This window comes from Saccoglossus kowalevskii, chromosome 14, assembly GCF_978046115.1.
Source record: "Saccoglossus kowalevskii chromosome 14, keSacKowa6.1, whole genome shotgun sequence".
Lineage (NCBI taxonomy): Eukaryota > Metazoa > Hemichordata > Enteropneusta > Harrimaniidae > Saccoglossus > Saccoglossus kowalevskii.
In genome coordinates, this window is record NC_140654.1 from 28,987,565 (window position 1) to 28,999,792 (window position 12,228).

A 12,228-nucleotide genomic window follows, 5' to 3' on the forward strand; every position below is an offset into this window, starting at 1 on the left:
ACTCCTCGTCGGGCACTATGTAGCTGGTGTGGTATATTTATCACAGACAGTAGGGCAATTGTCACATTTAGTGCTCCAAGAAAATATTCTCTGTCCATGTGTATTTATATAAATAGATGCAGTTTCTTTGGCTTGAATAACATTCACTGGCTTCGTACATACAGGTATACTGGTTTACCTGTTTCTAGTTGAAATATAGCCAATCTTATTAACCAAGACAGTTGGACATTTGCCACATGTCACAACACTCATTTCCAAGTGCCATAGCTTGAAACAAGTAGTCAAATCTGATATTGGCTGGAGCTTTAGTTTATATGGACATGGTAAATGGCAAACTAGATGGTCAGAAAGTAATAAAAATAATCACAGCTTTACTCCACCCACCCCACTATGAAGTAAAAGGCTGTTTATAAGGCCATGTATGATGGTTTCATGTTTCTTATGGAAAACAATTTTAATTAAAAACTTCTATGCTCCTGTACCCAACCGTGGGGGTCCATCACACTAAACAACAGGTGTCACTATTACTAAGATAAATGTACTTTTTTTTCATTAAAATTACTGGTATATATATATATATATCATGATCATTTTTTTTAAAGCCAGTAGTGCATGACTCGAATGTCTGGCAAGGCAAGTTATTCCTGTCGTATTGTGTGACACTCTTTTCAATGTCCCCGTGATCTGAACGTTAACAAAAGATCGTTATGCACTAATTACGCCAAGGCACCTTATCTTTCGTAATCGCGCAATGCAATACTGTTTAGACGAAGCTTGAAGCAGCATGGCCGACTCTGAGGTAGGCATAATTTAAAATATTTGTAAACTTTGAACATAGACTTTAGGTCTACGCTTTTAAGAACGACTGATAAAGTTTTATTTTGTTTACGGGACAGCAGCTCCCGAAATAAAGGACGACGGGATATCATGCGCATGCGGCTAGCCTTGTATCCGTCGGTTCCGTTTACAATGTAAGCTATGGCTATGTATTGCAATTGCAAACAGGAACTAGCAACGAATCGCATTACTAGTATATCTAGAATACTAACGCGGTATAAGGCTAGCTGAGTGACTGACCAACTGGCTTCACGCCATCCTGGGTCTGAGTACTGACCAACTGGCTTCACGCCATCCTGGGTCTGAGTACTGACATTTAGGAGACTATTACTAAAAGGAGGGAAAAGGGTGGTCTTGATCACAACTCACGGAGAATAAAAATGCTATTCACATATCACGAACAATTGTTCAGACAATTCACAGTGAATACTTCCTGGTGTTTCTATTGACATTGCATGACGTAGTTAGAATACCAAATATGTATCTAATATAACAAACGCCTTTAGAAGATTAAATTAATTAATTACTAGAACACCCTTTTTACAGCGAGTCATTACAGCGAAACCCATCAGTATGCATTTTTGTTGTTGAAAGAAGATATCATTTTCATTCTTTTAAATAGAATATACTGACACCTCGTAGATACATTTATGTATACCTAAATCATGCAAAACTGACTGTCAACTTTTCACATAGAACATTCTAAATATTGAGTTTTATAGGTAGCTTTGAATTTATTTAGTTTCACGTGACGTAATTTGCTTTGTTTAAATAAATAAATAAATAATTTTAGCTCATGCATATATTTCACGATTCACGTAAAATAAGACACACTTTCACAATGCACAAGAAATAATATATAAACAAATTCCAAATACGGATCACGATTCTCCATCTGTTAATACTGTACTCTTAATGGTTTTCTTTCAAGAAACATGTCACTAAACGATACGTGACATCATTCAATAACAACGTCTAAATAAATAAATTCATTTACTGCATTCTGGCCACGCTGTGTGGCGCGGATCGCGTGGACGGGTTTTTATGTTCTCTGCACGTAATAAGCTCGGTTATTAAGCATCCTTTTTGGGGATGCCCGGTGGCCGAGGGGGAGACGTGTAGTGGCGTGAAGCTCGGTGATTAGGTGCCGTACGCGCAGTACTATAATTTGACGTAGCATTTACCTTGCCGTTATTCACAGGGAGTGAGAATAACATAACATTTGTTGAAATACTTTACAATTTATAGTTTTTCTTTCATTTTACAACCGCCTTCTGTTCTTGCTAGCAGCTTTCGTGATGCGGTAGATCTTATATATTCTGTTTTGAAAAAAGAAACATATTGCTTACATGGAAACAAACGTCTGTATATCCCTTGAATTTTCGTAGAAACTCTAAACTATCAAAAATCGAGTGAAATCATGTGTTGTGTTAACATTAGTTTTGTTGAGACAAATTTGTTAATACGATGGGGCATTAACTTTGAGATGCTGAATTGTTCGATTTACGGACAACGAGTTACGAAATCATCGAGTCACAAACACGACATGTCAATATGTTCTAAACTATTGAGTATGCCCTCTTTTGCAAAACTACGCTCAAATCGAGGTTCACTTAGTTTGTTAACAACATTTTGAGTTATGAGCCACATATATAATTTGTTTTGTTCAACATTGATATTAATTTAAAATTCGAATTACAAAATGTTAACGTTAAACAAACCGTCCATATTTAGTAACTCGAACTTTAATTAACATTTAACCGAACTCCGAGTTACGGGCAACATCGATTTTTTGTTGGAACTCTGAACAGTTAAACAAGTCAACCTAAAATATGCTCATGACTATCTCAAAGTTGAGTTTGTGCAGCTTCTCGACAGTTTTAACCCTTCCATATCAGAGGTTTAATCAGAGTATCCTCCGACTATTCAAACACCATACCTACTAACTAGTATGATGGTTGTAAGCTTATCCCTCGCAGGTAATATGTGGCCCCTCGCGGTGAAAGGTGTGGTACTGAAAGACATTGGTTATGCTGGTTTGTTTTCCAAGCTCGTTGAGTATGACAGATGTCAATGTTCCAGGGACTGCCCATTTGTCTTTTATGAACAGCCTGACATTATGAAGAACATAATAACACTTAGTAACAATGACGTCATGTCCATTGACTTCGACAACTACCACTTCTACACCAACCTCTGGAGGCATTGACAGTACTAGTACTATAGAAATACTACCACAGTACATATCGGTGCTATACAAGTAATCTCTGTGTAATCGAAGTAATCTACTGTGGGATACGCTGTTGGTCCTTGGGGATTAGTCTGTAAAGTTATAAGAGCCAATCAGTGTGTCCATTGGAGGAAGCTATTATCTTAGTTTTTTACAAAACTCTTTCAAACACCCAACCAGCTTCTCCGAGTCAATTTTCGCGTGTCTAGTGGAAAGCCTCAAGCGAATCATTGATCTCATTTCCAGTGATTTATACCACTCACATGCCCTAGCTATAGCCTTTATACTTGGTAACCTCCACCGATTTATACCACTCACATGCCCTAGCTATAGCCTCTATACTTGGTAACCTCCACCGATTTATACCACTCACATGACCTAGCTATATCCTTTATACTTGGTAACCTCCACCGATTTATACCACTCACATGCCCTAGCTATAGCCTCTATACTTGGTAACCTCCATTGATTTATACCACTCTCATGCCCTAGCTATATCCTTTATACTTGGTAGCCTCCATCGATTTATACCACTCTCATGCCCTAGCTATATCCTTTATACTTGGTAGCCTCCATTGATTTATACCACTCTCATGCCCTAGCTATATCCTTTATACTTGGTAGCTTCCATTGATTTATACCACTCTCATGCTCTAGCTATATCCTTTATACTTGGTAGCCTCCATCGATTTATACCACTCTCATGCCTTAGCTATAGCCTCTATACTTGGTAACGTCCACCGATTTATACCACTCTCATGCCCTAGCTATAGCCTCTATACTTGGTAGCCTCCACCGATTTATACCACTCACATGCCCTAGCTATAGCCTCTATACTTGGTAACCTTCACCGATTTATACCACTCTCATGCCCTAGCTATATCCTTTATACTTGGTAGCCTCCATCGATTTATACCACTCACATGCCCTAGCTATAGCCTCTATACTTGGTAACCTCCACCGATTTATACCACTCACATGCCCCTAGCTATATTCTTTATACTTGGTAGCCTCCATCGATTTATACCACTCTCATGCCCTAGCTATATCCTTTATACTTGGTAGCCTCCATTGATTTATACCACTCTCATGCCCTAGCTATAGCCTCTATACTTGGTAACGTCCACCGATTTATACCACTCTCATGCCCTAGCTATAGCCTCTATACTTGGTAGCCTCCACCGATTTATACCACTCACATGCCCTAGCTATAGCCTCTATACTTGGTAACCTTCACCGATTTATACCACTCTCATGCCCTAGCTATATCCTTTATACTTGGTAGCCTCCATCGATTTATACCACTCACATGCCCTAGCTATAGCCTCTATACTTGGTAACCTCCACCGATTTATACCACTCACATGCCCCTAGCTATATTCTTTATACTTGGTAGCCTCCATCGATTTATACCACTCTCATGCCCTAGCTATATCCTTTATACTTGGTAGCCTCCATTGATTTATACCACTCTCATGCCCTAGCTATATCCTTTATACTTGGTAGCTTCCATTGATTTATACCACTCTCATGCCCTAGCTATATCCTTTATACTTGGTAGCCTCCATTGATTTATACCACTCTCATGCCCTAGCTATATCCTTTATACTTGGTAGCCTCCATTGATTTATACCACTCTCATGCCCTAGCTATATCCATTATACTTTGTAGCCTCCATCGATTTATACCACTCTCATGCCCTAGCTATAGCCTCTATACTTGGTAACCTCCACCGATTTATACCACTCTCATGCCCTAGCTATAGCCTCTATACTTGGTAGCCTCCACCGATTTATACCACTCACATGCCCTAGCTATAGCCTCTATACTTGGTAACCTTCACCGATTTATACCACTCTCATGCCCTAGCTATATCCTTTATACTTGGTAGCCTCCATCGATTTATACCACTCACATGCCCTAGCTATAGCCTCTATACTTGGTAACCTCCACCGATTTATACCACTCACATGCCCCTAGCTATATTCTTTATACTTGGTAGCCTCCATCGATTTATACCACTCACATGCCCCTAGCTATATCCTTTATACTTGGTAGCCTCCATCGATTTATACCACTCACATGCCCTAGCTATAGCCTCTATACTTGGTAGCCTCCATCGATTTATACCACTCACATGCCCTAGCTATAGCCTCTATACTAGGTAGCCTCCATCGATTTATACCACTCACATGCCCCTAGCTATATCCTTTATACTTGGTAGCCTCCATCGATTTATACCACTCACATGCCCTAGCTATGTCCTCTATACTTGGTAGCCTCCACCGATTTATACCACTCACATGCCCTAGCTATAGCCTCTATACTTGGTAACCTCCACCGATTTATACCACTCACATGCCCTAACTATATCCTTTATACTTGGTAGCTTCCATCGATTTATACCACTCACATGCCCTAGCTATAGCCTCTATACTTGGTAGCCTCCATCGATTTATGCCACTCACATGCCCTAGCTATATCCTCTATACTTGGTAGCCTCCACCGATTTATACCTCCCACATGCTCTAGCATCTATACTTGATAGTTTCCAATGACTTATACCACTCTCGTGCCCTGGCATATATACTTGGTCGCTTCCAATGATTTATACCTCTCACATGATTTAGCATCTATACTTGGTCGCTTCCAATGACGTATACCACTCTCGTGCCCTAGCATATATACTTGGTCGCTTCCAATGATTTATACCTCTCACATGCTCTAGCATCTATACTTGGTAGATTCCAATGATTTATACCACTCTCGTGCCCTAGCATCTATACTTGGTGGCTTCCATCGATTTATACCACTCTCGTGTCCTAGCATAAATACTTGGTAGCTTCAATCGATTTATACCTCTCACATGCTCTAGCATCTATACTTGGTAGATTTCAATGATTTATACCACTCTCGTGCCCTAGCATATATACTTGGTCGCTTCCATCGATTTTTACCTTACACATGCTCTAGCATCTATACTTGGTAGATTCCAATGATTTATACCACTCTCGTGCCCTAGCATCTATACTTGGTGGCTTCCATCGATTTATACCACTCTCGTGTCCTAGCATAAATACTTGGTAGTTTCAATCGATTTATACCTCTCACATGCTCTAGCATCTATACTTGGTAGATTCCAATGATTTATACCACTCTCGTGCCCTAGCATCTATACTTGTTGGCTTCCATCGATTTATACCACTCTCGTGTCCTAGCATAAATACTTGGTAGCTTCAATCGATTTATACCTCTCACATGCTCTAGCATCTATACTTGGTAGATTTCAATGATTTATACCACTCTCGTGCCCTAGCATATATACTTGGTAGCTTCAATCGATTTATACCTCTCACATGCTCTAGCATCTATACTTGGTAGATTTCAATGATTTATACCACTCTTGTGCCCTAGCATATATACTTGGTCGCTTCCATCGATTTTTACCTCACACATGCTCTAGCATTTATACTTGGTAGCTTCCAATGATTTATACCACTCTCGTGCCCTAGCATCTATACTTGGTCGTTTCCATCGATTTATACCACTCTCGTGCCCTAGCATATATACTTGGTAGCTTCAATCGATTTATACCTCTCACATGCTCTAGCATCTATACTTGGTAGATTTCAATGATTTATACCACTCTCGTGCCCTAGCATATATACTTGGTCCCTTCCATCGATTTTTACCTCACACATGCTCTAGCATCACTCTCGTGTCCTAGCATCTATACTTGGTCGCTCCCATCGATTTATAACATTCTCATGCCCTAGCTTCTATACTTGGTAGGTTCAATCGATTTATACCACTCACATGCCCTAGCATCTATGTTTGGTAGCTTCCATCGATTTATACCACTCACATGCCCTAGCTATAGCCTCTATACTTGGTAACCTCCACCGATTTATACCCCTCACATGCCCTAGCTCTAGCCTCTATACTTGGTAACCTCCATCGATTTATACCACTCACATGCCCTAGCTATAGCCTCTATACTTGGTAACCTCCATCGATTTATACCACTCACATGCCCTAGCATCTATGTCTGGTAGCTTCCACTGATTTATACCCCTCGCATGTCCTAGCTATAGCCTCTATACTTGGTAGCCTCCACCGATTTATTCCACTCACATGGCCTAGCTATAAACTCTATACTTGGTAGCCTCCATCGATTTATACTACTCACATGCCCTAGCTATAGCCTCTATACTTGGTAGCCTCCGCCGATTTATTCCACTCCTATGGCCTAGCTATAGCCTCTATACTTGGTAGCCTCCACCAATTTATACCACGCATATGCCCTAGCTATAGCCTCTATACTTGGTAGCCTCCACCGATTTATTCCATTCACATGGCCTACCTATAGCCTCTGTACTTGGTAGCCTCCATCGATTTATTCCACTCACATGGCCTACCTATAGCCTCTATACTTGGTAGCCTCCACCGATTTATTCCACTCACATGGCCTACCCATAGCCTCTGTACTTGGTAGCCTCCATCGATTTATTCCACTCACATGGCCTACCTATAGCCTCTATACTTGGTAGCCTCCACCGATTTATTCCACTCACATGGCCTACCTATAGCCTCTATACTTGGTAGCCTCCACCAATTTATTCCACTCACACGGCCTAGCATCTATACTTGGTAGCTTTAATCGATTTATACCACTCACATGCCCTAGACTCTGTACTTGGTCCCTTCCATCGATTTATACCACTCACATGCCCTAGCCTCTATACTTGGTCGTTTCCATCGATTTATTCCAGTCTCGTGCCCTAGCATCTATACCTGGCAGCTTCCATCGATTTGCACAACTCATATACCTAGCATCTATACCTGGTAGCTTCCATAGCTTCCATCGATTTACACCACTCATACAGCTAGCATCTATACCTGTTAGCTTCCATAGCCTCCATCGATTTACACCACTCATATGCCCTAGCATCTATACCTGGTAGCTTCCATAGCTTCCATCGATTTACACCACTCATACACCTAGCATCTATACCTGTTAGCTTCCATAGCCTCCATCGATTTACACCACTCATATGCCCTAGCATCTATACCTGGTAGCTTCCATCGATTTACACCACTCATATACCTAGAATCTATACCTGGTAGCTTCCATAGCTTCCATCGATTTACACCACTCACATACCTAGCATCTATACCTGGTAGCTTCCATAGCTTCCATCGATTTACACCACTCATATGCCCTAGCATCTATACCTGGCAGCTTCCATAGCTTCCATCGATTTACACCACTCATATACCTAGCATCTATACACGGTAGCTTTCATAGCTTCCATCGATTTACACCACTCATATACCTAGCATCTATACCTGGTAGCTTCAATAGCTTCCATCGATTTACACCACTCATATGCCCTAGCATCTATACCTGGTAGCTTCCATAGCTTCCGTCGATTTACATCACTCATATGCCGTAGCATCTATACCTGGTACCTTCCATAGCTTCCATCGATTTACACCACTCATATGCCCTAGCATCTATACCTGGTAGCTTCCATAGCTTCCATCGATTTACACCATTCATATGCCCTAGCATCTATACCTGGTAGCTTCCATAGCTTCCATCGATTTACACCACTCATATACCTAGCATCTATACACGGTAGCTTTCATAGCTTCCATCGATTTACACCACTCATATGCCCTAGCATCTATACCTGGTAGCTTCCATAGCTTCCATCGATTTACACCACTCATATGCCCTAACATCTATACCTGGTAGCTTCCATCGATTTACACCACTCATATGCCTAGCATCTATACCTGGTAGCTTCCATAGTTTCCATCGATTTACACCACTCATATGCCTAGCATCTATACCTGGTAGCTTCCATAGCTTCTGTCGATTTACACCACGCATATGCCCTAGCATCTATACCTGGTAGCTTCCATAGCTTCCATCGATTTACACCATTCATATGCCCTAGCATCTATACCTGGTAGCTTCCATAGCTTCCATCGATTTACACCACTCATATACCTAGCATCTATACACGGTAGCTTTCATAGCTTCCATCGATTTACACCACTCATATGCCCTAGCATCTATACCTGGTAGCTTCCATAGCTTCCATCGATTTACACCATTCATATACCTAGCATCTATACCTGGTAGCTTCCCCAGCTTCCATCGATTTACACCACTCATATGCCCTAGCATCTATACCTGGTAGCTTCCACTGCTTCCATCAATTTACACCACTCATATACCTAGCATCTATACCTTGTAGCTTCCACAGCTTCCATCGATTTACACCACTCATATGCCCTAGCATCTATACCTGGTAGCTTCCATCGATTTACACCACTCATATGCCTAGCATCTATACCTGGTAGCTTCCAACGATTTAAACCACTATCGAATCCGAGCATCTACACTTGGTCGCTTCCATTAATTTATACCACTCTCGTGTCCTACATCAATACGTGGTCGTTTGCATTTATGCATTCCACTCTCGTGCCTTAGCTCTTTACAACTCCCATCCTGGAGTCTCTGTACTTACTTGCTTGCATCTACCTACACCACTCACATGTCACAGTGCATCTTGAACATACCACATAACATTAGGTGAGATTATTATTAAGTATGTTTTCAAATACGCCCTAGCATCTATACTTGGTAGCTTTAATCGATTTATACGACTCACATGCCCTAGACTCTGTACCTGGTAGCTTCCATCGATTTACATAACTCATATACCTAGCATCTATACCTGGTAGCCTCCATCGATTTACATCACTCATATGCTCTAGCATCTATACCTGGTAGCTTCCATAGCTTCCATCGATTTACATCACTCATATGCCTATAATCTATAACTGGTAGCTTCCATAGCTTCCATCAATTTACACCACTCATATGCCTAGAATACATACCTGGTAGCTTCCATAGCTTCCATCGATTTACACCACTCATATGCCTAGAATCTATACCTGGTAGCTTCCATAGCTTCCATCGTTTTACACCACTCATATACCTAGCATCTATACCTGGTAGCTTCAATAGCTTCCATCGATTTACACCACTCATATGCCCTAGCATCTATACCTGGTAGCTTCCATTGCTTCCGTCGATTTACATCACTCATATGCCGTAGCATCTATACCTGGTACCTTCCATAGCTTCCATCGATTTACACCACTCATATGCCCTAGCATCTATACCTGGTAGCTTCCATAGCTTCCATCGATTTACACCATTCATATGCCCTAGCATCTATACCTGGTAGCTTCCATAGCTTCCAACGATTTACACCACTCATATACCTAGCATCTATACACGGTAGCTTTCATAGCTTCCATCGATTTACACCACTCATATGCCCTAACATCTATACCTGGTAGCTTCCATAGCTTCCACCGATTTACACCACTCATATGCCCTAACATCTATACCTGGTAGCTTCCATCGATTTACACCACTCATATGCCTAGCATCTATACCTGGTAGCTTCCATAGTTTCCATCGATTTACACCACTCATATGCCTAGCATCTATACCTGGTAGCTTCCATAGCTTCTGTCGATTTACACCACGCATATGCCCTAGCATCTATACCTGGTAGCTTCCATAGCTTCCATCGATTTACACCATTCATATGCCCTAGCATCTATACCTGGTAGCTTCCATAGCTTCCATCGATTTACACCACTCATATACCTAGCATCTATACACGGTAGCTTTCATAGCTTCCATCGATTTACACCACTCATATGCCCTAGCATCTATACCTGGTAGCTTCCACAGCTTCCATCGATTTACACCATTCATATGCCCTAGCATCTATACCTGGTAGATTCCACTGCTTCCATCAATTTACACCACTCATATACCTAGCATCTATACCTTGTAGCTTCCACAGCTTCCATCGATTTACACCACTCATATGCCCTAGCATCTATACCTGGTAGCTTCCATAGCTTCCATCGATTTACACCACTCATATGCCTAGCATCTATACCTGGTAGCTTCAATAGCTTCCATCGATTTACACCACTCATATGCCCTAGCATCTATACCTGGTACCTTCCATAGCTTCCATCGATTTACACCACTCATATGCCCTAGCATCTATACCTGGTAGCTTCCATAGCTTCCATCGATTTACACCATTCATATGCCCTAGCATCTATACCTGGTAGCTTCCATAGCTTCCATCGATTTACACCACTCATATACCTAGCATCTATACACGGTAGCTTTCATAGCTTCCATCGATTTACACCACTCATATGCCCTAGCATCTATACCTGGTAGCTTCCATAGCTTCCATCGATTTACACCACTCATATGCCCTAACATCTATACCTGGTAGCTTCCATCGATTTACACCACTCATATGCCTAGCATCTATACCTGGTAGCTTCCATAGTTTCCATCGATTTACACCACTCATATGCCTAGCATCTATACCTGGTAGCTTCCATAGCTTCTGTCGATTTACACCACGCATATGCCCTAGCATCTATACCTGGTAGCTTCCATAGCTTCCATCGATTTACACCATTCATATGCCCTAACATCTATACCTGGTAGCTTCCATAGCTTCCATCGATTTACACCACTCATATACCTAGCATCTATACACGGTAGCTTTCATAGCTTCCATCGATATACACCACTCATATGCCCTAGCATCTATACCTGGTAGCTTCCATAGCTTCCATCGATGTACACTACTCATATACCTAGCATCTATACCTGGTAGCTTCCACAGCTTCCATCGATTTACACCACTCATATGCCCTAGCATCTATACCTGGTAGCTTCCACTGCTTCCATCAATTTACACCACTCATATACCTAGCATCTATACCTTGTAGCTTCCACAGCTTCCATCGATTTACACCACTCATATGCCCTAGCATCTATACCTGGTAGCTTCCATAGCTTCCATCGATTTACACCACTCATATGCCTAGCATCTATACCTGGTAGCTTCCAACGATTTAAACCACTATCGGATCCGAGCATCTACACTTGGTCGCTTCCATTAATTTATACCACTCTCGTGTCCTAGCATCAATACGTGGTCGTTTGCATTTATGCATTCCACTCTCGTGCCTTAGCTCTTTACAACTCCCATCCTGGAGTCGCTGTACTTACTTGCTTGCATCTACCT

The 12,228-nt window shown here is 41.4% G+C and overlaps 1 protein-coding gene across 3 annotated transcripts in view; it reads left to right on the forward strand.

Moving 5' to 3' along the window:
• The first annotated feature begins 725 nt into the window (after nucleotides 1–725).
• The window catches only part of LOC102805322 (uncharacterized), a 261,933-nt gene continuing 250,430 nt past the window's right edge, over nucleotides 726–12,228 (forward strand). For all 3 annotated transcript variants that reach the window (XR_014931631.1, XM_085508110.1, XM_085508109.1), the window contains exon 1: nucleotides 726–799. Coding sequence is in view for 2 of the 3 variants with exons in the window: in XM_085508110.1 (XP_085364236.1) it covers nucleotides 785–799 (15 nt within the window). In the remaining variant the exon portion in view is untranslated. The remainder of the gene's footprint in view (nucleotides 800–12,228) is intronic.